The sequence below is a fragment of the Octopus bimaculoides genome, chromosome 9 (genome assembly GCF_046866305.1).
Source record: "Octopus bimaculoides isolate indiv1 chromosome 9, ASM4686630v1, whole genome shotgun sequence".
Lineage (NCBI taxonomy): Eukaryota > Metazoa > Mollusca > Cephalopoda > Octopoda > Octopodidae > Octopus > Octopus bimaculoides.
The window spans coordinates 17783490-17810284 of NC_142936.1; the positions used below are offsets into that span (position 1 = coordinate 17783490).

Below are 26795 nucleotides of genomic sequence, written 5' to 3' on the forward strand. Positions count from 1 at the left end.
TGCTGGCTATGAAATATTTAGGCATCATTTCAAAGAAAAAATATTTTTAAAATATCCATAATGGAACAATAGTGTACCTTAATAAGAAATAACTATTACTCTACATAATTGTTGTTGTTGGCACTCCGTCGCTTACGACGTCAAGGGTTCCAGTTGATCCGATCAACGGAACAGCCTGCTCGTGAAATTAACGTGCAAATGGTTGAGCACTCCACAGACACGTGTACCCTTAATGTAGTTCTCGGGGATATTCAGCACGACACAGTGTGACAAGGCTGACCCTTTGAATTACAGGCACAACAGAAACAGGAAATAAGAGTGAGAGAAAGTTGTGGTGAAAGAGTACAGCAAGGTTCGCCACCATCCCCTGCTGGAGCCTCGTGGAGCTTTAGGTGTTTTCGCTCAAAAAACACTCACAACGCCCGGTCTGGGAATCGAAACCGCGATCCTATGACCGCGAGTCCACTGCCCTAACCACTGGGCCATTGCGCCTCCACCTCTACGTAATTATCTATGTATGAATACTAATTTCTTGATTCTCAAGTTTAAAAATACTAAAAGTAACATATTTGGGAAGTTGAGCACCCTGAACAAACCTACACACAAAAGGGACATTGACTTTGCAAGCTACAAAGTGGGCAACTTGTTGATGAAGTTGAGCAATTGAAACAAACCCACAGAAACAGATGTGGGCTCTGCGAGTTGTAGAGAGTTACTTAATAATGGTTTCAAATTTTGGCACAAGGCCGGCAATTTCAGGAGCAGGGGTAAGTTGATTACATTGACCCTGGTGATCAATTGCTACTTATTTTATCAACACTGAAAAGACGAAAGGCAAAGTTGACCTCAGCAGAATTTGAATTCAGAGCGTAAAGACCGATAAAATGCCGTTATGCATTTTGTCCTCCATGTTAACAATCTTGCCAGCCTGTTGCTTTAGAGTTATTTAATAATACCTATTTGTTTCCAAACTCTATTAAATATATTTTTTAACTCTAATAACCTTCTTTTCTCTCTCTATCACTCCCCCTCATTAATTGCTTTTACCTAAAGATTGAGTCTTTGCAGGGAATTTTCCATGAGTGGTTATGGTAACTCAACATGGACACAGCATATTTCACACAGATGTTTTAAAAACAATTATATTACTGTTATTCGAGCGAGATCGTTGCCAGTGCCCCTGGACTGGCTCTTGTGTGGGTGGCACATAAAATACACCAGTTTGAGCGTGGCTGTTGCCAGTACCGCCTGACTGGCCTTCGTGCGGGTGACACGTAAAAGCACCCACTACACTCTCTGAGTGGTTGGCGTTAGGAAGGGCATCCAGCTGTAGAAACTCTGCCAATTCAGATTGGAGCCTGGTGTTGCCATCCGGTTTCACCAGTCCTCAGTCAAATCGTCCAACCCATGCTAGCATGGAAAGCGGACGTTAAACGATGAGGATGATGATATTGTTATTCCCTTAATTTCTTTGATTTTCATCAGGGATTTCTATAGATTTGATAATAATTGCTACGAACCCCATGGAAAATTCTTTTAGTTTCAAAAGACTTCTGTCCCCTACCTTCTTGTCTCCTATTCCATCTCTCTCTCTTTCCCTCTCTATTATTATCCTTCTCTCTTTCCCTCTCAATTGTTATCCCTCACTTTCTCTATCCCTCTATTTTTCTATCCGTATCTATCATATCTTTTTCTATCATATCTATTCCTATATTTCAATGGCTTTTAACTGAAATATGTTAAATTAAGCAAGTAATTGTCATTATTGTTGTTGTTGTCGTCCCCTTTCCATGTCCTAAAGTGATTGGTGACAGGATAGGCATTATTCCCATTCTCCTACCTCCCCACAACCAAAAAGACATGCTAAAATCCTTACAGTCAAAAACACATTGAAAATTTCTAATTGTACTTTCAAAACTTATTGTATTTGTGCTGCAGGGAAGCCAGATGGGAACTGTACCTGTAAGGCCATGAATAGTTTTAGAACCTTTTCCATCTGTATCATATTTTCTCTCAATTTCTCACTTTTTAACCTTACAGCCAGGCTATCACATTTCAGATATAGCACTTGGTACTCAAAAGCAAATTTCATAATTATTCATTTGATTCAATTCCATATTGCAGGTGCAACTCATTCCTTGCGATGAAAATTCTAAAGACTTGATTGATAGCGAGGAGAGTTTTTTTTCTGAACCAGAGGAACGTCTGAATAAAGACTTACATTTCAAAGTTAAAATCTTACAAGCTTATGGGTTATCAAACCGTTTCACAGTATGTATTTAATGATTACAATTATGAATGTTGATATTGTCAAGAAATGTAGTCATTGTAAAAAGAGAAATGCAGCAATCTATTGAGTTGGACATTTGATTTGTTAATATAGTTGCTATCCTTATATTCTGCCTTAGTAGTCTACTTTTTTTTGAAATGACATACAAGTACATTGGTTATATATTATACCACTCAAACCTTATTTATATTGTTTAGTTTAGGAAATGAAGAAATGAAAGGAAATACTGGAAGCAACTTTATTCATTCTATAGTTCTAAATTTTATTTACTGAAATACAAATCATCTTTACTAAAATATTGAACTCTGAAGAGTTGCAAAGGAAAATGCCTTTTGCGGAAATTTAAAACTGTTTACTTGTTTCTTTTTTTTTAATCAAATTCCATTGGATTTAGTGTGCAATGCCAATGTAATAAAGCATTAGTAAATTTGTAATTTAGTGAAGGATAAATCATTTAGTTAATTAATGGAGTATGAGTACCACATGGTTAGGAACAAATATGTACACTCACATCTTATGTGGTATACTCTTTTACTCTTTTACTTGTTTCAGTCACACACCAGCATCGGTTGTCAAGCAATGCTAGGGGGACAAACATAGACGCACAAACACACACACACACATATATATATACATATATACGACGGGGTTCTTTCAGTTTCCATCTACCAAATCCACTCACAAGGCTTTGGTCGGCCCGAGGCTATAGTAGAAGACACTTGCCCAAGGTGCCACGCAGTGAGACTGAACCCAGAACCATGTGGTTGGTAAGCAAGCTACTTACCACACAGCCACTCCTGCAAACATATAGTTAGTCTTGCTGTTAAAATAAAATCAGGGAATAAACCACAGACCCATTAACACCTTGAATTGCCAATTGAACCACACTGAAATAGTGTGTTAATACTTCTTCATATGAAGCTGTGAGTTTCTAATCTTCAATAAATAGAAGAGGAGGTGATTCCTGATGAGTCGATTCTCAAGCTTGTGTTTTTTTATCCACATATTCTGTTTTTTTGATAACAAAACTAAATACATTTTCATTGAATAGGTTATATATGCTTTTGTATATTTAATTTTGACAATGCCTTGAAATTGTTATATTTATGTACCCTTCAATTCCACCAGTATTTTTAATCACCTCATTTTGTACAAAGTTGTATGGACTTGTAGGAATCATGTTGGCTTTCTCAATATGCAATATACACATAATACCAACATACCTGGACCTATGGAGTTGATATGCTTATCAAAAATATTCAAAAAGCTTTACATGCTTGAAAATGTGATACATTTTAGATAAAGGAATTCTTGCTCATTTGTAGTTTTGAACTATTTGGGTATCAATATGAGGGTGAATCAAAAATTATACACACTTCCGTTTGTGTAATTTATTAAAAAAAAAGCAGGGTTGAACAATTACATCCTTTTTCGATGCGGTCTCCTTGTTTTTCAATGTACATCTTCCTGTGGTCCACAAGCTTTTTATTCTATCAAAGAAGGTTTCAGCTAGTTCTTGCTGCCATTTATGCACATTTCTTGCACTTTTTCACCCATAGCAAATCACCGACCTTGTAAAAGATGTTTGAGCAGTCCAAAGAGGTGATAGTTGGAAGGGGTGGGATCTGGATTACATGCAGGTTGTTTCAGCAAATACATACCCAATTTTATAAAGGTTTTAATGATGTGGGCAGCTGTATGTGTGCATGCATTGTCATGCAACAATAATACTTGCTTTGACAACAGACCTTGGCATTTGGTGTGAATTGCTTGTTTCATTTTGTTGGCCAGTATTTTATTGGTGATTGTAGACTCCTTTTCCAGGTAATGTTCACTATAAGCCTTATTGCATCACAAAAACAGTTAGCATCACTTTTGCTGTGGAAGGTTGACTATTGAATTTCTTTTTCACTGGCAATTCTGGGCGTTTCCACTTCATACTCTACATTTTGGATTCCGACTCAAAATGATGGATCCAGGTCACATCTCATTTGACTATTCGCTCCAAAAAAAGCTTCACATTCATTGTTACAACAGTTGAGTAAGCATTGAGAGATCATCACATGATTGTGCTTGTTTGTCTTGATAAGCTCACTTGGTACCCATCTCACACAAACTTTATGCCAGTGAAGCTTGTCATAGATGATTTCATCTGCAGAACCATAACTAATTTTCAGGAAAAACTCAGTTCACCAGCACCATCTCTTGAACTTGCTGAATTTTCACATCTACAGTAGAGATTGATGGGTATTTTGTTCTGTCTTCATGCATCATACTTGTCCAGTCATACACACTTCTATGTAGTAGAGCTTGCCCCCCCCCCCCCCATATTGTACTGAAAGCCTGTGATGACACCCCCTCAGAACAGAGAAATTGGATCACTGATCTCTGTTCTTCTTTGGTGCATATTGCCAGCAGAGCAATTAAGGAAAACTGGAGCAATTAAGGTCAAATTTGGGTTACCTAATCATATGCTAGTGCTGAATGTTGTGTGGTCAATATAAAGAAAATTTTGGCAAAAGTGCAGATAATATTTGATTTCCTCTTTTAATGATTAAATAGCTCACTTATAGAAGCAGTTGGATAGATTCAATAAGATTGAGAGAGTGGGGGGGGGGGGAGAAAGAGAATGAGGGAGTCATTAGAAAATACAGTTCTAAAATTGAATAATGTTTATAGTTATAGACTTCTTAATTATATCTCGCCCAAAGAATTAATTATAGAGATATGTATGATGCTTTAATAGTTCAGACTATTTTAATTATGCATGTTTCATAAACAGATATTGTAAAATATCTAATGAAATTTATTTCATTAAATGCTACATATTACTGTTCTTTTTTCCTTTCAAACAGGACATATACTGCTCTTTTAAAGTATATCTAGAGGATACAGAACACAAAACTGAAAAGATTTCAGGAACAGTGAATCCAAAATGGAATTCTTCTAAGTTGTTTTCATTTAAAACAGTGACAAAACAAGTAAAGTTCTAATTCTATAATATATTGTTAAAATTGACAAAGTTGAAGTGTGCCAACTGATATAAGTTTAGTAGTGTATATTCATAATAGTTACTCCAGATTACTTGATGACTATGGATATGGTTGTAGGAATGGGAAGTGATCAAAACTTATGGAGTTCTGTGATGCAAATGAACTAGCCATCACTTGTTCACCTTTCATTGAGGTGAACATATTAGTCATATAGACTTGATATCTCATAGGATATAGACAGATGGTAATAGACAGATGGTAGTAAGTACTAAGCCTTTCTTTACTGAAGAATGTACCACCCAGTTTAGGTCACTGATTAGTGACTTCAGAATAAGAGCTAAACAGACTGAGAGATAAAGTATATTCTAGAGAAGGAAAGTGTAGAAACTGAAATATTCTTCTAATTGATATTTTTTAGAATGGTTTCTAGGTGATATAAATGATAAAGAGGAAAAGGAGACGGAGAATAACTGAGAGTTCCTGTTACACACACTGCTGAAAGCTACAAAGCACACCTGTGCAGGAGCAAGGTTCTACCCAGATGTAAGGCAACATGGTGGTGGAACAGTGCTGCAGATAGACCTATAAAACCTAAAATATAGGTCTGGAAAGACTAGAAAAAAGAGAGTAGCAAACATTTGAATAGCATACAAAGAATTAGAAAGCAGGTGGTTTGTTAATGTTCTGCTACAAGAGGATCAGAAGTGTGAAGTATTACAGATTGTGAAGCAATGTTTTAGAGTTAATCAAGGCATTATTGGAAAAAAGTGTGCTCAAGGTGACAGTGGTGCACTTACCCTGACAGTCACAGAGGCTTGAAAATGATATTATGTGAAGTTGCTAAATATAGAAAATATGTGAGAACTACTACTCAAGTAAAGTAGTCACTTACATTGTCAATTTAGTAAAACAAGGAGATATCATATCCAATGATCCATTTTGCAGAGCAACGAAGATACTTTAGTGAGAAGCAACTGCAAAAATATCTAACTGATAGGCCAAATTATGAAAGTAACAAAAAGTGTTAAAAAGTTGATTAGAAAGAGAATTAGTTTAGATAAGATACAGTTCAGATTTGTACCAACTCAGAGTATTATTGATGCCCTCTTCCTAGTGTGACAACTACAAGAGGTTTTTAACTCCAAGAATAAGCTTCCCTACCAAGCATTTATTGATGTGAAGAAGGCCTTTAATATGGTACAATGATCTGTAGTTTCAGTGGTTCTCAAGTAAACTAAGATGAATGGTTTGTGAAAGTAGTGCAAGCCGAGTACAGAAGTGCTGTCAGCAGAGTGAGAGTTGGCAATGTAGGAAGAAGTTCACCAAGTCTTAGTTATCAGCCTTCTCCTATTTATTATAGTCCTGCAAACCATAACAGGAATTGAAAACTGCCTGTATCATATGTTGATGACCCAGTCCTTGTAGCAGATTTGTAGAAGACTTAGGGAAGAAATTCCATGTACTAGTCTTGACACCATGCTGTTATTCACTGTATTTCTGTTGTTAGTACAAAAGTTTTTGCTATTCAAAATATGCTAGATCTGTTATCCCTATCCATTTGTCTTCTTGTTCCCTCTACACTGTATCATTTTCTCAGATCTCATATTAAATACAATATTAAATCTTCCTTTCCCATGAGTGCAACTTATCTAATTTACACTTTCTTCTTGAAAAAATATTTGCTGGAAGAAAAGAAATGTGCATTAAGTTGTAATAAATACTGATGAATTAGATTTATTCAAAGTATGTTAAATGACTTTTGCTTCATATTATATTAACTTCCACAATGTAACATTTATTAACTGTATATTATGTTCCGAATAAGTGATGTTAGTAATGGTCGACATTCAGTGTGGATTATTGCCTTTTTATTTTATTAAAGGTCGATTTTGCTGTGTCTAGGGATAGTCTTTATGCCAATATTATTAAAACACACCGTGGTAAATTCCACTCCTTTATTATTAGTCAACTGGTTAAATATTTAACTAACTAATTAATTGTTTGTTTGTTTAATTTGATTAAACAGTAAGTCATTTGTTTTGTTTTTGTTTGTCAAAGCTCTTTCGTTGCTATTTGCAACCTTTTCAATGACTTTTGACTTAGTCTGTTATGGAGGCTGCAAAACAAACGACGAACCAAATTAAACAAACAATTAGTTAGTTAGTCGAATATTTAACCAACTGACTAATAATAAAGGAGTGGAATTGAACGAGTGTGTGTATTAATAATATTGACATAATGACTCTTCCTAGACACAACAAAATTTGTTTCAACACACGAATTCACATAAAGAATCTTTCAAATCAGATACAAAAACAAAGGTTGATTATTTTACTAGAAAAGCTAATAAATTTTATTAAAACTTTTTTAGAGTTCTTTACTATTTGCAAGAAAATGAATTGAATAAACAAGTAGTTAACTATTTTCTTTTTATTTCTGTTTATTAAGTTTTTATTTGTGTAGCTGGAATTTGTTTTAAAAAATTCTTTTGTTAAAGCTTATGTATGGTAAACACTTTTATTTATACTTTTGAGGACTTTCTGCAATTCACTCTGGATCTTGATAATGGTGTTGAAATGACAACCTTTGAGCTGTATTTTCATCTTGGAGAAGAGATGGTAGTCTGCAGGTGTCAAATCTGGTGAATAGAGTCGATGTGGAAGTGATATTATGTTGTTTTTGGTGAAAAATTTGTGAGTGAAGAGAGCTTGATGACATGGTGCATCATTGTCATGAAGAATCCAATTCTTTGCACTCCACACATCCGGTCACTTTTGCCAAATGTCCTTCCTCAAATGCTTCAAAACGTTTCAGTAGAACTTTAAATTAATGGTCTGGCTCCGAATGATGAATTCTCAATGGACAATACTATGGATGTCAAGAAAAGAAAATGAGCATGCTTTTTATTGAGCTGCAGCTCTGTCATGCCTTCTTTGGTCACGGAGATGAAGATCTCTTCCATTGAGACAACTGCTGCTTCATCTCAGGGTTGTACCCATAGACCCAACTCCCATCACCAGTGATGATCCTTGACATGAAGGATGGGCCATTAGTAGCATGTTGATGGAGATCTTGACAGACTTCGATGTGATGTTCTTTCTGCTCAGTGGTCAACAGGCGGGGGACAAACTTGGCAGAGACACACCACATGTTCAATTCAGACGTTAGGAATGCCTGCACAGACACATACAACAGACCAAAAACATAGCAATGTCATTGATTGTCTTTCAACGATCCTCATGCATAAGCTGATGAATTTTCTCCATAGTCCTGGGTGTGATGCATGTGGCAGGTCTTCCCATATTGCTCAACATCTTCCAGGGACGTTCTTCCACTTTTGAAGCACTTGTGCCAATTGAGACATTGCATATGACCCATTGCCTCATTGCTATAAGCTTGTCAAAGTATGCTCTTTGTTCCAACTTCCTGCCCATGACAAAAATTGTAGACTACAGCATACACATGATCACAAAAACACAAATTTCATAACTTGCAAAGTAAACACAGCAATGTCACTTGACATACTGCCTTGTGAAAGTCACTGCTAGCTCTCACTGTATATACAACCATATGTTGCCATTTGTACTAGTCTGGAAACTTCTTGATACTCCCTCATATATAAGGAAAATATTTAGAATTTCAAAATCTAAAAATCATTGTATTTGTTAAAGAATTAAGCCTTGATGATAACTTTTATCTTTAACCATTATTGAAGTATATAAGAACATTGCATAATAATTTTATTCACTTTTACAGCTTATTGATTACTTGACCTCTGAAACAATTACCATAAAGTTATGGGGATGTCACAGAAGTTCCAAGAAAGACAATGACATGACACAAGTTTCTACAATAAGTGAACCAGTCCAACAATCAGAAGATATTGTAAATAATTTTACATTTTATTTGGTGTTTGATTATATTGAAATAATATTAGTAAATTTCATATTTTGATATTCTCTAGTGAGTATCATTATTGTTGAAGCATCACTTTGACACCAGCACTTTATTTGGCAATTATTTTATCAACTTCATTCTAGGTTTTAACCAAATTTTGTTCATAAGTCTATAATAGACCTGAACCAAGGAGTAGAAAACATCTGCCGAAGGTGCTATGCAGTGAGATTGAACTCAGAATATCATTAGCATCAATACAAAACAGACTGCTTAACAACATAGACATAACACTTTAGAACTCTATGCAATTTGTTAATGTAAATTAATTCTTTAAAATATCTGAATAGTTTTGAAATTTTTCTAAAATTTCTTATAAATTGACTCTTAAAAGAAGTAAGTTTGTTAATAACTTTTTTTTTTCCTTTAGGAATCAAGAGCAAATCAGGCAAAATTTGTAATGGAACTTCATATATTAAAGAGAAAACAAAGAAAACAGGAAACAAAACTGGTAATAATTGTTATAATGCTTTTGTTATATAAAGTCACATTGCTATAAATATATATATATATATATATATATATATATATATATATATATATATATATATATATATGTGTATATGTGCAGGTAGCACATAAAAAAACACCTTTTTGAGCGTGGCCATTGCCAGTACTGTGTGACTGGCCCTCGTGCCGGTGGCACGTAAAAGCACCCACTACACTCACAGAGAGGTTGGCATTAGGAAGGGCATCCAGCTGCCAGATCAGATTGGAGCCTGGTTCAGCCTTCTGGCTTGCCAGTCCTCAGTCAAATCGTCCAACCCATGCTAGCATGGAAAGCGGACGTTAAACGATGATGATGATGATGATGATGTAACCACATGTGAATTCTTGGCAATTTTCTTCCTCTATCTTCCTTTCTATTGGACTTTACTTTGTTTCCGAAGAAGAGTGTTTGGTCAAAACGTTAAGCCATCTTTCTTTCCTTCCCTGAGCGTCTGCTAATACTTTACATGTACCACATCCTCGTGTTGTTGCTATTTTTTTTGTGTTTGTTCTCCTTTTTGAGATTTACTATATATATATATATATATATATATATATATATATATATATATATTCGGGGAAGTGGGTGCATGTCTGTGTGTGTGTGTGTATTTATAGTTGTCTAAAGGTATTTATTATTCAGAAAAAAATGAGCACACTTTTAGATTATTCAGATGAATATACAGTGTTATAAATTCATCTCCATATACAGCCAATGGTTATAAATGGTTCCAGATATAATTTATCTTCCTTATAAGGAAAGAATAATTAAATACTCGTCAGACATAGCTGATCAGAAAGTTGTATAGATAACAAGACAAACAAACAGCTGTTAAGAAATAGTATTACCCAGAATCACAGGATGCTTTAATTCCTCAGGCATATCTTGGTGCTTGTTTCTTATGACACAGGCATAGAGATATGTTGGAACTAGTGATAGCATTAAACATGAGGACATATAAATAGCTGTTAGCTTAGGCATTGATGATAAGTTAGTGAAGAAGAATGCTTTCATAACAACTAAAGCTCATAAACCAAACTTTGCTTTCTACTCCAAATGTTGGGTGATTAAACATACAAAGTCAGAGTTAAGGTTAATAAGCAAACACCTGTTCAGAAAGAACAATGATGATATAAGGAAAGCTTTTGACCTGTCCTATGATGTAACTTTAATGAGGTCATGTCATGGCTTAAAGACAACAGCAGTAGGAGCAGAGCAAGATTAACCCAATTTGATAGTGTAAACTTTTATCCATCTGTATCCAGGAGCTTGTTATATGCAGTGCTCAACTTTGCTAATAACTATGTCAATGTTAGTTTCTTTCAGTGTAAAAATAGGCCCTATCTGCTAGCAGTTTAAAGGACTGTGTTAGCTGATTAGTTGTAAAGGACCATATCCATTGATTAGTTTGTTATAATTCCCCTAAGAGTAGTATAAGAAATCAGCGTCAAGAATAGGATGGGGCAGGTCTGCAATAGCAAAAATCCACTTGAAATCCCTACGGAGTGACAAATGAGAGATCAACACCAATTCCTGGGAGGATCTTGCAGCCGACCAAACCAGCTGGAGAGGCACTCTTCACAAACAACTGGAAACCGGCAAAGAGAATTTGAGGGTGGCGGCAGCTGAAAACTGAACCCGCAGAAAAGAAATGACAGCCAACAGACTGGATTCAACATTTAGGTGTGATCTCTGCAAACAAGACTGCCACTCTCACATCAGTCTCTACAGCCACAGGAGGAGTTGCAAAAACTGAATAGACAATTCAATGGATGGATGACATCATCCATGGTCAGCCATGCCCGACAGAAGCCTATGATACAACAAATGTAGGGTGAGAGATATTTGTCCCTAGGTCTTGATGGCAGAGCGATTCACCACATAGAGAGAGATATCCCAAAGACCAGGATTGGTGGAGGTAACGTTTTAAAAAAAAAAACTTTGTCACTTGTCTTGAAAAATTTTGAATTATATTTATTGTTCGCCATTTTTCATTTACTTGGTAACAATTTGTCAAAGATGGATCTAAGCTTTCTAGTGAACGTTCCACAGGTGATATTCCAGATGAAGTTAGGTGTTACTTGGTACACTCTTAGAAATTGTTGAAGTGCTAGGTCATCCATTGCTTAATTGCTCATTTTTTTTTAAAGGCATCTTAAAGGTATCTACAAAATGTTCTGCTTGTCCATTCGACCAAGGATGATATGGCAGAGCGGTCACATGTTTGATAATGAACATTTTGCAAATTTTCTGAACTCGTCTGAAATAAACGGCATTCCATTATCAGTCACAATGGTATGAGGAATATTTAGTGAACAATTCGTGTAAAAAACTTACTGTAACTTCAGATGTCAGCTTTTTACACTTATACACTTCAGGCCACTCAAGAAAAACTGTGTACCACAACAAGATAATATGAACCATTAAGTGGACCTGCATAATCAACGTGCAGTCTGGACCATGGGATATCATTTAGTGGTTGGTGATTTTGCTGTTAGTGCACAACTTCTGCATGATTTCACTAGTTCTTCAATGTCACAGTCCACACTTGGCCAATACACAACTTCTCATTAATGATTTTATTCTTGACATCCCTGGGTGACCAATGTGAAATTCCTTTAGTAATCACTTCTGTAGTGTGGCTGGCACTACAACTCTTTGATCCATATATAAATAATAAAGGATGATGATCAGTCTGTAGTCGAAAATTTTTATTGTGTCCTGCATGAAGTGGCAGTATTCTATAATGAATGTATACAATTTCTTCTGACTGTATAAATCAGCAAGAGATCAGCTGTGTTAAAATGACTTGGCCTCGTAATATAATATTGCCAAAGTTCAAGAAATTTTCTACCACAACTGAGTCATGAGATATGAATTTCAAAGTACTGAACTGACACACAAGGCTGGTGTTTCTGTAGGAAAGGAGCACAAATTTATTGATGTAAACCAACTCCAGTGTTTCACTGGTATATATATTATCAAATTCATGAAATTTTATTTTCAATGAAAGGTAAACGTAGAGCTAACAAGGGGTTGATCTCAAAACTGCAGCATGAGAAACGAAACTAAATACAGTGTCCAGTGCAGTGATCTAACTTTGGTGCTAAACCAAAATTTGGGTAGAGGTTAAAGAGGATTGAGAAGGGAGATTTTATTTTAGATTATAATAGTCAGAGAATAGATGAGATGGAGGGAGGGTTAAAAGAAGAGTGAGGTGGAAGTGAGGCTTTTATTGTGTATGAAAGCTAACAAGGGATAATAAGAAGTAAAATGGGAAAGAAGAGACAAAAACAAAGCTGATCTCAACCTTGGAATTGTTCAGTGCAAGGGAAGATGCTGTTGGAAGAGTTATATCTTGTGAGTGGTGTTTCTTCTTGGTCTGTATTGAAAGACTGAGAAAGTTAGTGTGGCTGAGCTTCCAGTATATTGTTGTGAAGAGGGAACTGAAGTGTGTCACATTAGTTTTATTGATGTTGTTGCTACTTACATTATTTTCTGGAGTCAGGAGTTTAGTGCCAATGTTGAGAACTGACTCAATTCTTGATTCTCTATTCAAAAGGAAATGGGAGGAGGAAGCATCTGAAAGAGAAAAATAGCTGTCACTGGAAGTGTGCTCATCAATTCAGACTTATCCACATGGAACTTTCTCCTCATATCAGGACAAGGCACCAATTGCGATATAAACTAAATAAATGAAAAATATGTCCGGTTGTCATTGCTTTTCATTTTCAATGCTTTGGATTTGATAAATATCAGTGAAGTACTGTGTAAATGACTTCCTTCTGACATGTGATATGTTAGGAATTAAAATTATACACTTTTGAGGAAAAACATAAATAAATATAAAACTGAATATCAAAGATTCAAGATTTGGTAAAAACTTTAAAAGTATATTAAAGTTTGACTTTTCTTGTTTCTTTAACAGGATGCCATAAAACAGATGATTGAATTAGCAGAGAAACATGAGAAAACGAAGCTCTCTTTAAAGCTAATAAAAAGTTTATTTGAATCAACAACTCAACAGGAGATAGATGCAAATCTTCAGTTGATTTCACAGGAGAAAGGTAAATAGGGGTATGTATGGGAGAATGTGTATTTCTTTATTTATACTACAAGGTAAGAACACAGTCCTGCATGAAGTGGCAGTATTCTATAATGAATGTATGCAATTTCTTCTGACTGTATAAGTTAGCAAGAGATCAGCTGTGTTAAAATGACTTGGCCTCGTAATATAATGGAGATGTTTAATAATGAAGATAATTTGATGTGTCTTGGATTATGGAATTTACTCACTAATTTTAATGACTTTGAACACTTAAAGTGCAAAAATGTTTCTTGTAAAACGAAATGTCGTTCGCCTCGTCATATCTTTCATACTTGTATATGTTATTTACTCATGCTGATCTCTGCTGGAATGACCGTTTGGCTAAGCAGCTTACTTTGCAGCCATGTGATTTTTGGATTCAGTCCCACTGTACAGCACCTTGGGCAGGAGTCTTCAACTCTAGCCCTGAGTTGACCAACACCTTGAGAGTAAATCTGATAGACAGGGTGGAAGCCAGTCATGTATGTATGTATGTATGGGTGTGTGTGTGTGTGTCTGTGTGCATGCGAGCATGTGTGAATGTCATTATTCAGTATTATTTCAAGATATCTTGCCAATATGTTTGTTTTTGCTCATCTACTCCACCCCCACCACTATCTGAAACCTGTTATGGTTTGTTTACATCCATGTAACTTAGCAGTTAGGCAAAAGACCAATAAAAAATAAGTGCGAGCCTTAAAAAAAAATCTACTGGAGACAATTTGTTTGACTAAAGCCATCAAGGCAGTGCATCAAAATGGCCTCACTCAAATGACTGAAGCAAGATACGTTGTTGGTTTAGTTCACTGCAGTGTATTGCTTGGCTGTACAGCCTTATTCATTTTGTATTGCCATTGTCATATAGATGAACCCACCTTAATCATTTTTGATGTTTTCAAGTTAATATATGATTTAAAGAAGGTTTTTGCTGCAGTTTATTGCAGATAAAGCTACAACAGAGAGTTCTCATTGAACACTTGTCTCACATTTGTTAGATGTTGTGTTTGACACATCTGCAATTCAGTATTACAGTTTTCACTTTTGTGTAAACATAGATGAAAAGGAAGAAAGTAAGAGCCATAGAGACCAAAATGATTATTAGAATCATCAGCATACAGAATATGTTAGACCTGTGAACTTTATATAAAAATGTCCACAGGCTAACTTTTTAATCTTTGATTAAACCTGACTAGTTATATTCTGATGTCTTCATTTTTATTTTCTATTTAGCATTACCAAGAAAATATTAGCTTTGCTATAGAATTTACTTTTAGATAATTTGAGCAACTTTGTGAGACAAATTGTTCATGCTATTGACATACTGGAATATGTTCACTGTTTTTTCTCTTGATAGTAAGAAAATCAACCCTTTAGCATTTAAAGCAGCCATAATATTCTACCTGTTTTATGTTCAAACTGGCAAAATCTGGCCTGTCACACTTATCCTACAATGACCCTTTAAAAATAAACAATATAATACATGATTTATTCAAAACAATATGAATAAATAAACATTACATTTGACAGAGTAATCTGAATGCTAAAGGGTCAAACAATTTACATTTATATTATAAGAACTTTAAAAGCCTAATTTCTTTTATAGATGATGATCTTGAAAATACAGCCAAATCTTTAACTCATGCACATAAAAGCTCCAGTTCTAAAGTATCTATTCAAGATCTGAGTAAAGCAAATAGTAAATCTGTAAATAATTCAAGTTCATGTGAAATTATTTAAAGTAAAATAGAAGAGGAAATTTTGAAGTTTTTGATATATGAACTGAACTATTTTGACATTATCCAGCTGAGATCGTTTTTCTCAAAGGCATCAGATATGCCAATTTATCTATGTTCTCTTGAAGTGAAATAAATTTAAGTTTGAAAACTATTGGTTAATATGTGTAGTTTATTTATCCTTTCTATATGAATGCATGCATACATACATATGTATGTATGCATGTATGTATTTATCCAGCCAGTCGTATATACGTGTCCATCTTTCTTCTCTCTAACCACCCACCTCTCTCTCTCTCTCTCTCTCTGTCTCCATCCATTCATCATTCTCTCTCCATCAATTCCAGGTGCTAACAATAGTAAATTCTCCAATGTACTCGCTTTAGGAAAGTTTTCCTGAAACATATTATCCATCTAAAAGCTGGTTTTCCAGCTAGTAATAATGTCTCTTACAGAAATTGTATCACTACTAAGGATTCTATCTTATAATTTGCGATTGATTAATTGCTGCTGGACATTGGTAACATAAATTTTACATTTTATAGACAAGGCGCAGGAGTGGCTGTGTGGTAAGTAGCTTGCTTACCAACCACATGGTTCTGGGGTCAGTCCCACTGTGTGGCACCTTGGGCAAGTGTCTTCTACTATAGCCTCGGGCCAACCAAAGCCTTGTGAGTGGATTTGGTAGATGGAAACTGAAAGAAGCCCGTCGTATATATGTATATATATGTATGTGTGTGTGTGTTTGTGTTTGTCCCCCCCACCAACGCTTGACAACCGATGGTGGTGTGTTTACGTCCCCGTAACTTAGTGGTTTGGCAAAAAGAGACCGATAGAATAAGTACTAGGCTTACAAAGAATAAGTCCTGGAGTCGATTTGCTCGACTAAAGGCGGTGCTCCAGCATGGCCGCAGTCAAATGACTGAAACAAGTAAAAGAGAGTAAAGAGTAAGGAATCTACAGTCCTTTACAAAAAATGTAAAACACAACGAACAACAAAAGATTCTTTATAAGGAAATTGTCCTGTTGTTGTTCTGTAACCTCAAGTCAGTCCTCATCCAGCAGACCTATAACTAAAAACATTCCAGCTACACTTGACTAGTTCTTTGTTAAGACAATGCATATCTAGGAGTAGACTGCATTGTTCAATATGTGTTTCCATGCATTGAATAATGTAATTTGAGAGAGATTTAGTGCCTAACAGTAGGAGCGTCTATGTTGTAAACTAATTGTATGATGGCGGATGCAATAGCATAACTGCTTATATACTTAAAACTGTCTGTATTGTATATTAAAGTGTATTGAGAAAAATATAGAGTAAGTGTGTTCAAAATACATATCATCGTGTGATCTCAGCACTGGTTCTGATATTTATGTGACAGTGACATGTCTGAAGAACCCACAAAGAAAACTTAATTGGAAAGGATGGCGGAAATATGTAAAGAGAAATAAAGGCAAAAAAGCAAGAAAAAAACAAAGACATTCTGTTAAAATTAGCCTGGTAATTTGTTTATTTCATTTTCATAGCAATATTAATTCATCTAATCTGAAATGAGTTCTGTTGTTTCATTTATTGAATATGCAATGCATAAATTTGGTTGTAAATACTTTCAGAAGAATTATAACAGAATTATGCATACATTATTTGACTTTATAATTACAGGATAAAGCATTTGAATTAGAAATATTAATACGTTAATAATGAGACATATGTATATATATGTACAGAGAACATAATCACTGTAGAAAACTAATATTCATTAATATGTGTGAAAAAAATTTAAAACCGTCATTATCATATGGTGGAATGGATTCTTCATATTTTCATTCTGCAGGGGAAATTAGTTGGAATAATTGAAATTCTGTTTCCTTGTTTATTTTCCAAAATTACAGTTGGCTCTGTATTGCCAATCACACACTTTCAAGACATTGTTGAAGTGCAAGTTTCCTGGGCAATCCTTTCTGTAGGCAATATTCCAGTCACAATGATAAAAATGTCTGCAGCTTTGTGGGTCAGGGAAAAGACCTGTAGGTTCAGGACATTTGAAGCCTAGTGAAAAAAAAAAAAAATGTAAATAAAATTGATTTTTATTACAAGTGTCGGATCTTTTTGGTTTGACGGGCAACTTTTTCATTTATGTTTTATGTAGTGTTTTTGGTACTGAAACACTTTCAAACTTCGAAAACATTATTATACCTAAAATAAAATAGACATTGATAGTTTCGCGAGTGTTACAATTTAACAATGTCTCGAATTCCTACAAATAAAGTTTACGAGTGAATAGAAAAAAGTAAATACCTTGATTACAATATTTTTGGTACTGAAACACTTTCAAACTTCGAATACTTGTATATTTTGTGTTATAGAACAGATAAAAAATTTTATGTTTTATATGACACATTCTACCAGTGTCCCAAGTTTGAAACTGTTTCGTTAAGAAAACAAGTGTTGCCCGTCAAACCAAAAAGATCCCAAGTGTCGAATAAATGGATGTTAATTATATATAACTGATGATTAAGTAAACATTTATCGATGATCACATTTATGTAATTGATGATACTGGCAACATGAGGGGTGTGTGTATACATGTATTTATATGTGCATACATGTATGTATTTGTATCTATTTGTGTGTGCAAGTGTGATTGTGTGTATGATTATGTCTCCTTGTCTTGCTACTGCATGACTGATATACATGAGTGCCACTTTCATACAAGCCGTATTATTCATTTCCAGTATCCCGTGAAAACATGTCTGGCTGTCAGGAAATATTATTTTACTTGGAGACAGGAGTGGGTTGGCAGCAAAAAAGGTTTTGAGCTGTAGAAAATCTGACAGATGCAAGGTCTAATCTACCTGCCTGACCTATGCAAGTATGGAAAAGGGGATGTTAAAACAATAACGATGAATTGCTTTAACTGCTTTTGGAAACCCAAATCATTTCGTAAGAGAGACTCGTCCCTTTTTATCCCTTTAAAAATGCAAACAATTCTGCATGACAACATGGATGTTCATTACACATGGATGAAGCTTAATGATCAACACGGGCGCGCGCGCATAAACAGACGTACAAGTGTGTATTAATCAGAAAATAATGCATAATGGCTGTGTAAGTTCTATACACTGAAATGAGTATAAACACCACAAAAATAAACCAAATAAAATCATCTTCGTCAACTCTCATCTCAATTCATTTAAATTAGTGTTTCTCAACCAATCTCCGTCTATGGACCATTTTCATTCCTATTTCATTCATGTGGACCCTGACAAACATTTGATGTTTAAAAGATCCTATTATATTATTATCATTAGATGATATTAAGAATTATATAAAAAGATTGTTAAAATGTTTTGTGCACTAAAATGTTTTGTGCACTAAAATGTTTTGTGCATTGTAGAAATATAACCGATTTACAGCACAATTTTTAACAACAGAATCTTACACGGACCCTCAAGGGTCATATAGACAGGTTGAGAACGACTGATGAAGATAAAGCAGGAGGAAGAAATAAATCATCTTAGTCAGTGACTAAAACATATTTGCATATTCACTGAACTGACTAAGGAAATTTCAAAACGAATGTATATTTTTCTTTTCTGTTTTTGTGTTTTAAAGAAAAATTATTAACTCGATAATTTTTTATAAACAGTATTTTGAAAGTGAAACCTTTTAACCAAAGCATACAACCTGTCAGTATCAGAAAAGTTAGCCAGAACGTTATATTTCTTTCATATTTCTTTCATAGCAATAAATTAGAGGTACTGTACTTACTTGCTTGGGGGTTTGGTACTGCAAAAGAATAATATAAATCAAAAGCCATATTAGTTTCATTGATACACACATCAGTTCCTACACACACAAACACATAACACACTAATAACACATAAAATTACAAGCACACACTACCCAGAAAAGGAAGTTTAGTTGATGCTTTCATGAGATAAAAACGGTCATAAACCATATGTCTCAGAATTGGGAAACGTGTATCAACTAAGATTAATCTTGGGCTGAGAAACAAAAATTCCTCTAGTAATATTTTAAATTTAAAAGGCGGTGAGCTGGCAGAAGCGCTAGCACGCCGGGCGAAATATTTAGTGATATTTCGTCCGTCTTTACGTTCTGAGTTCAAATTCTGCCGAGTTCGACTTTGCCTTTCATCCTTTCGGGGTCAATAAATTAAGGACCAGTTGTGTACTGGGTCGATCTAATAGACTGGCCCCTCCCCCAAAATTCGTGCCTCGTGCCTAGAGTAAAAAAGAATATTCAAAGTTTAAAAAAAAAAATTATTAGAGAGATAACTCCAATAGCTGCAAGTTCACTTCTGGTATTTGTTTTTGCATGCAGAATGCTTCCCTGATATATTTCCGTCAGTCGATTTAATACAATTAACTTGGTATATCTGTTTATTGCTTTTATGAGTTGTATTCTTATTCAAAGCAGCAAGACAATTTTAAAGTTCAATGGAGGCAAATTTTTCCAGCAATATTCAAATGAAAGGTTTATACGTGCAATAAACAAAAGCGATTTGAATTAGTCGTTTTCAGAGGCTGGAAGAAGGTAATGACCGACTAAGCAGCCTGGTTTCGAGAACATCAGGAATTTTTCGAAATTTTAGAACTGTATAAGAAATTCATGAAGAAAAATCTAAATTTCGAATATCTGAATATTAAAGTTATAAGTTTTAAAATAGTTAAATGTATTGAAATTATGTTTGATAGTATTTTAGCTTTACATTAATTTAATGACAAGATAGAAACAAGAAATTGTATATTCTAATCAATGTCCATAAAGGCATAAATGACCTAAGTAAAGTGAAAAGGCGGTCGCTAGGAATCAGAATCGAAGTAAGGATACGGTTCATTAGTGCAAATTATGTAACATTAAACAACCATGCTTACCTTCACAATATTTTCCTTTAAAGTTAAGTGGGCATTGGCAACGGAATTGGTTGGCATTTTGGATGCAGGTTCCTCCGTTAAGACAAGGGCGAGACGGACAATACGGTGGAGTACGTACAGTACAAATAGTGCCAGACCATCCATTAACACACTTACAATTGAAGCCATATGGTCCTAATCTGCTACACTGGCCGTTGTTTTGACAAGGATTTGGGGTGCATAGATTGATTACAACCTCGCATATCTGTCCAGTCCAGCCTGGTGGACAGTGACAAGTAAAGCTGTTTCCGTTAGGATAGCACTGTCCACCGTTCAAACAGGGGCTACCTGAACAAGACGCAGTGGGAATCGAACAGAGTTTACCAGTCCAACCTTGGCGACATATGCAAGTGATTTGATTGTTTACTATCTGACAAAATCCACCATTTTGACAAATATTTGGTGAACAAACTGCTTTTTCACATCGTCGTCCTGTGAATCCAATAGGGCAATGGCAAGTGAATTGAACTCCACTTTGATAGCATGTTCCTCCATTTTGACAGGGTGAGGTTTGACAGGAAGTAGTGGGATGTTCACAACGAGCACCGTAAAAGTTAGGAAGACAATGGCACATAAATGAGGTTCCCGCATTCGAACATTGACCACCGTTCATACAAGGTGTTGACGAACATGCTGAAAGAACAAGATTCAAAACAAAATAGGATAAATTAACAGAATTAATCTACTTAATTTACTGTTTAATAAAACAACATTCACTAAATCCATAAATGCCTTACTAAAGTACAAACGCAGAAAAGATTCAGTTTTGTAAATAAGATAATATTGTGTGTGTTTTTCATTTTGTTCTAAATTACAACTTGGTTGCAATGCTAGCACACTTAAGACGTCTTATAACTAATTATAACTATGGCAGACCTGTTTCCTACACTATTATCGTTATTGAGTAAAAATCACTATCCGATCAGTATGATTGATTTACAATTACTAATTTAGCCTACAGGTCATCTACAAAATGTCAACAATTATTCTCAAATAGAAATGTAATTAAGATAAAACATTTGATAACAGAAATAAAGATGTATTAAGTAAACGACTGCCAGACAACTTAATAATAATATATTTCACTTCGTTTTGTGATTTTTGTGTTTTACTTTTCTAAATATCTTTTTGTACCACGTAATCCCAATACCGAAATTAATATACAATGCGGTATTCAATGCAATTGCGAATATAGGCTTTATTTGTTGGTAGAAATTTGGTTATGTGAGATCCAGATATCACTCAGTATGGAATGTGTCTCCCATATCTATGTTGGATACCATTAATCTCTGACTTCTTTGGATGCTTATAGATGTATTTCAGCTTATTAGAAATCTTCAAATCTCACCGCTTGCTAGTTCGTTTTAGCTGAAATAGTGAAATTCTTAACTTGCAAGATGAATCTTCTTCCTCACATCTCCGAGTTGCACACGTGTCATGCTCACGTGTTCCACTTTAAATCCCGCTTCTACCTCTTAAACCCAATCAACATATTACAAAGAGTAATTATAAGGACTATTTACCTCACCAATGTTAAAGTGCTATACACTAATCCCTCTAGCGAATGGTGGAAATCCACGAAGTACGAGCAGTACTGTATATTTATAATATTATTTTTATAATTTGTATATATTTATTTTATAAATGAATTTATGTTGTAAATGCAAAAACAACACTACGTTAGCTTAAATAATAAACTGTAATAAACTGTAATAGGTGAACGACGATATGGCGAGAAATTACTGTATTATTCATTTAAATGCTTCGCTGTAAATAGGTATTATGTAGCAGTGTAGTTTTCTGTTGTAAGGAGCAGGAGCCCTGTATAACAAGGAATGTTCTATTTGCTTGCAATTATGTGCGTCTGTCGTGATTACAGCTCAGACAGACGTTTTTTTTTTAAACAGTAGATAATACATCCTTGATTAATGCAACAGTCATGAATAATTAAGGTATTTATGGTGGTAAAAAATTGATTGGATGACTGATTTTCGATGACTCAGTTTTAGATCACCGGGAATCTAAAGTGTGAGTGAGCAAATTCGATATAATCGAAGTGCTAGCTAACCCCATAGAAAATCCAAGGCCGAAATTGGTCCACATTTTATTGGATCCAGGAAGCCAAAGGGAGAACTGATCTAGGCGGGATTTGAATTCATGATGTAAAGAGACAGAAATAATATACACGTACCATCGGCATTGCAGAATGGACCAATTAAACCAGGCTTGCAGACTTTTTCACCTTCAGAATTACACATAAACCTCGTTTGCTCGCTGATGGGAATATAACACCTGATGACACAGTTTGGACCATAGTAGTCTTGGCTGCAATAGCTCTGAAATAAAACAACAAAGATATTCTAAGACTTTAGAAAATTGAACAGTTAAAGATGATTTCCGATATTTTGATCCCAAACAGACTGTTTTAAAAGTATAAACGTTTGTGTCTTTGGTGTACGAGTTTTTAATAATTGGCATGGTATAAGGTGGCGATCTGGCAGATTCATTAGCACGCTGAACGAAATGTTGAGCGGTACTTCGCCCGTTGCTACGTTCTGAGTTCAAATTCTCCCGAAGTCGACTTTGCCTTTTATCCTTTCGGGATCGATAAATTAAGTACCAGTTCTGTACTGGGGTCGATCTAATCGACTGGCCCCTCGTCCCAAATTTCAGGCCTTGTGCCTATAATAGAAACGATTAATTGGTATGCTATTAAGACTGCATGCTCTTCCATAATGAAACCGATTCTAATGTTGTTTAAACCGCAATATGTTCATAAGAACACTATGGCTTGCCGGTTATTGACTGTGGTGTACTTAGAAGCAAATGCAGTTAATAGTTACGTTAATAACAGAAATTACTAGCTTCGCGTGAGAGGCGAAAGAAATACTCTGTTCATTATAGTCGACGAGTTCTTTAACCCAGGGTTCAGTTGCAACCAAGAGAGCATTTATATTGAAAGGCATGTTCTCTGTGCATCCTATGCATGGCTTTGTCTTGTTTTGTCTAAGTGTTGGCTGGTTACTTATTTGTGTGGCGAGAGGTGAAGATATATCGCGTTTATACAATATGGAAAAATGCATTTTGAACACTGGCCGAGCAAGGTCAAAGAATCATGTTTCCATTCATCTTCTGGGACCTTCTCGAAACTGCATTGCTTTGTTTCTTATATAACCTAATGTTTAAGAGGAACCCATAAAACATTATAAAACTTTCTATAATATGGGGCGATATTTCTGCAAGCTAATTGCTTGGTATTCATGACACGTCACTGATATAAGTATGGTTTGCTACTAGTTACTAAAGCAGTAAGGTTTCGATTTTACGCTTCGTTACGCGTTCATAGAATCATTTCCGCGTTTCTAAAGATGTTGAATATATATATATTTAAGGGTAGTTTGGATACAAAAATAATGCGAGGTATTTTCACTACCACCTGCATATTAGCTACTGTATAACAGAGTACACCCATAACCTAGAATACTTATGTACACAGAGAAGAAATGCAAGAGATGTGAGTAATGGTCAAGGATTTTTAACCATCAATATTTGTGCTGTTCGCTCAGAGCTATCGGCTGCTGCAGCATCACATATCAGAACGATAAAGGCTCAAATCAATTAAGATGTGTAGCAGAGAATAATACCCAGATATTCTAAGGCAACAATGACAGTTAAAGTACTTACTCAAATTTGGTATGTGAGATGAGTAGTAGGATTCTGACTACCACGAGTTGTTATCAGTTCATACCTGGCTTCTCCGACGCTTCTCTGAGGCAAACGACTACCACTTTGGTAAACGTATTCGGCTATCAATTCGTTGTTGCTTTTTGCAGTAAACGAAACAACGAATTTCTGAAAACAGAGGTTTGAAGGTATATATTATTGGAAATATGTACTATCAGAGAGAACAACGAAAATAAAAAAGAGAAGATGCACACACACACTCTCTCTCTCTCTTTCTGCCTCTCTCTGTCTCTGTTGCTCTCTCTCTCACACGCGCGTGCGTGCACACACGTGTGGGTTTGCGTAGCCTAGCACATTTATAGGTTATTCAATACAGTAAGTAATAAACATTTAGACTATTGAAAATATAATATATAATCGTGAATACCTTTACATATATTATATCATGTTGTTAAAGCGTTGATTTATATATTTGTGCAGAAAAATGATCGTTGTTTCGCCTATATAACACATATAAATAACAACAGATTCTCAATAATATTAGTTCTTATGCTGTCAAAAGCTCTCAGTTTTAGAAAGGCTCTCAGTTTTAGAATACCTCATTATATGCGGTATTCATGCTTGTTTCGTAAGCATTAGTGATTCAAGGGAAGTGAATTGATTTAACCCCGAGCAAGTAAATCGCCTCTGACTCTGACCTTGCTGCAAAACGATGAACCAACAGTCTATAAAAATCACTTCTAATTCAGATACAAAGGCCAGCAGTTTTCAGTTAAGTCGATAACATTTGAAGTGTTTTTCGGTTGGCCAATGTAACACCTCATGGAGGAAGCAATATGATAAATAGTGAGCTGAAAAGGTAACTGCTATTATTATCAGACTTTCCATTCAGATATACAGCCTGTTGCTGTCTTAACTTATCAGTGGACTTTTGTCTTTCCTAACTTTGTCATAAGCTGAAGATATCAGCAAAGCTCTGTAGTATTGTTAGCCCGAGAACTTCATAACATCATTCAACGGACATGCTATCTATCTATAATATCTTTTGGATCAGAAGCTGATAAATCTCAAGATCCAATTATGTCTTCCAGTCAGTAGATGCAACACATAATCAGTGAGTAGATTGTAGCTTCATAAGTATATGTGTATGTCTATTTTTTAATACACATGTGTGTATATATATATACACATATGGTAAACTTAATACAGTAAGTTTGCAGTTTATAATGCTTATGTTGTGTAAACTAAACACCTGTAGAAAAAATAGTATAATCTTCGTATACAAAATAAATAAAATAAATAAATAAATAATAATAATAATAATAATAATAATAACAACAACAATAATAATAATGATGATGATGATGATGATGATGATGATGATGATGATGATGATGATGATGATGATAATAATAATAATATAAAGAGATTTCACAGAAATATTTCAAGACCGGTCATCCCTCCTTCAGAGGATAATCCTTCCTCACAATTCAGCATATAAAGAACACTTGATAGCAATAAGTATTTAAATCAGTAAAAAAAACAAAAAAAACTAGTTAAAATGGTTAGATTGGTTCCTTTATTATGCATTAGCTGGCAACGTTATTCAATACGTAATGAATACTTATGAATACAAGCATATATTAGAAAATCTAAGATAAATTTAATGTAGTCATCCAATAATTCATAACGCCTTCCTTGGAAATTAAATAAATGTAAATACATCCTGCCATTTTTTGGAACTCAGGAAATACTATTCTGGCATATTTCGTGGAATGATTTAAATTGGGATTGCTATCCAGTTATCTTCATAAGAAGACAGAGGGGAAAACATCCTCTTGTCAAGTAGCAATGAAACTAAAACAATCTTAAGAAATTATATTCTAAGAAACATTCCTTTCCAAAACCAAACACTTACCTGAAAGGGCTGTCTAATCGGGTACGTGATCGGATTACGTGTGAAACCGATAAATGTCTTATTTAAATCAATGATATTATCACCTAAAATTAATTTGAAAAAACGAAACAGAAATTAAAGTGAGATACGAGAGTGAAAATTTACAGACATACACACACAAGTACACAGATGATACAACCTTTCAATTCTCCCTAACCTCCAGTATAAAGATGTTATATACACATAACGCAGATATATTATCAGGCCAGACTGTCTGCATTGTCACCATGTTTACTGTCTGCACTAACTCCAGACTACACTGGGGTCGAATAGAACAAACCACCTAAATTCATGTTAGAGTACCCGTATAAATGGAGTAAGGTCTGGCTAGCTTGTTCTGGCATTGAGTCGTATAATATGAAATAGTGAAATTAAAGCAAGTAATAATACTTTCAAAGCATTTAATACCCACGTTTCAGGTCATGGCACAATAAAATATGTTAGAGAGTATGAGTAGAAAGGCAGTAAAAGGGAAGGATGGCCAGACGCTAACATCAATTCTAGAACGAAAAAATCGACGGAAGGAGCATTTTGAAGATTTGCACAATAGACTACCTCCAGACACAATAGCGCCAAAAAATTTGGATCTTAACATTAGCCTTGACCCACCGTACAAGTTTGAAATAAGAAAGGCTGTACAATCCCTCAAGAATGGGAAAGCGGAGGTGT

At 35.0% G+C, this 26795-nt stretch overlaps 2 protein-coding genes across 4 annotated transcripts in view; one reads left to right on the top strand and one right to left on the bottom strand.

The window, feature by feature from the left end:
• The window catches only part of LOC106872608 (kinesin-like protein KIF28), an 85182-nt gene extending 69481 nt beyond the window's left edge, over window positions 1-15701 (top strand). For 2 of the 3 annotated variants that reach the window (XM_014919644.3, XM_014919647.3), the window contains 6 exons: window positions 2125-2271; window positions 5146-5271; window positions 9040-9168; window positions 9608-9688; window positions 13656-13794; window positions 15418-15701. In XM_014919644.3, coding sequence (XP_014775130.2) covers window positions 2125-2271; window positions 5146-5271; window positions 9040-9168; window positions 9608-9688; window positions 13656-13794; window positions 15418-15551 — 756 coding nt within the window. In that variant the 3' untranslated portion in view covers window positions 15552-15701. Of the gene's footprint in view, window positions 1-2124; window positions 2272-5145; window positions 5272-9039; window positions 9169-9607; window positions 9689-13655; window positions 13805-15417 lie in introns of all 3 variants that reach the window. The other variant, XM_014919646.3, reaches the window with a different exon arrangement.
• A 1579-nt stretch (window positions 15702-17280) lies between these two features.
• LOC149133996 (uncharacterized) lies at window positions 17281-21080 on the bottom strand. Its single transcript, XM_089357218.1, has 3 exons — window positions 20447-21080; window positions 19320-19337; window positions 17281-17597 (listed from the first exon to the last, which is right to left on the bottom strand). The coding sequence occupies exons 1-3, from the start codon at window positions 21057-21059 to the stop codon at window positions 17422-17424; spliced, it is 807 nt and encodes a 268-aa protein (XP_089213344.1). The 5' UTR covers window positions 21060-21080; the 3' UTR covers window positions 17281-17421.
• Window positions 21081-26795: the final 5715 nt, after the last annotated feature.

Bases quoted from the DNA above. Each gene is read 5' to 3' on its own strand.
- LOC149133996 (XM_089357218.1), bottom strand. From the start codon at position 21,059: ATGTGCCATTGTCTTCCTAACTTTTACGGTGCTCGTTGTGAACATCCC.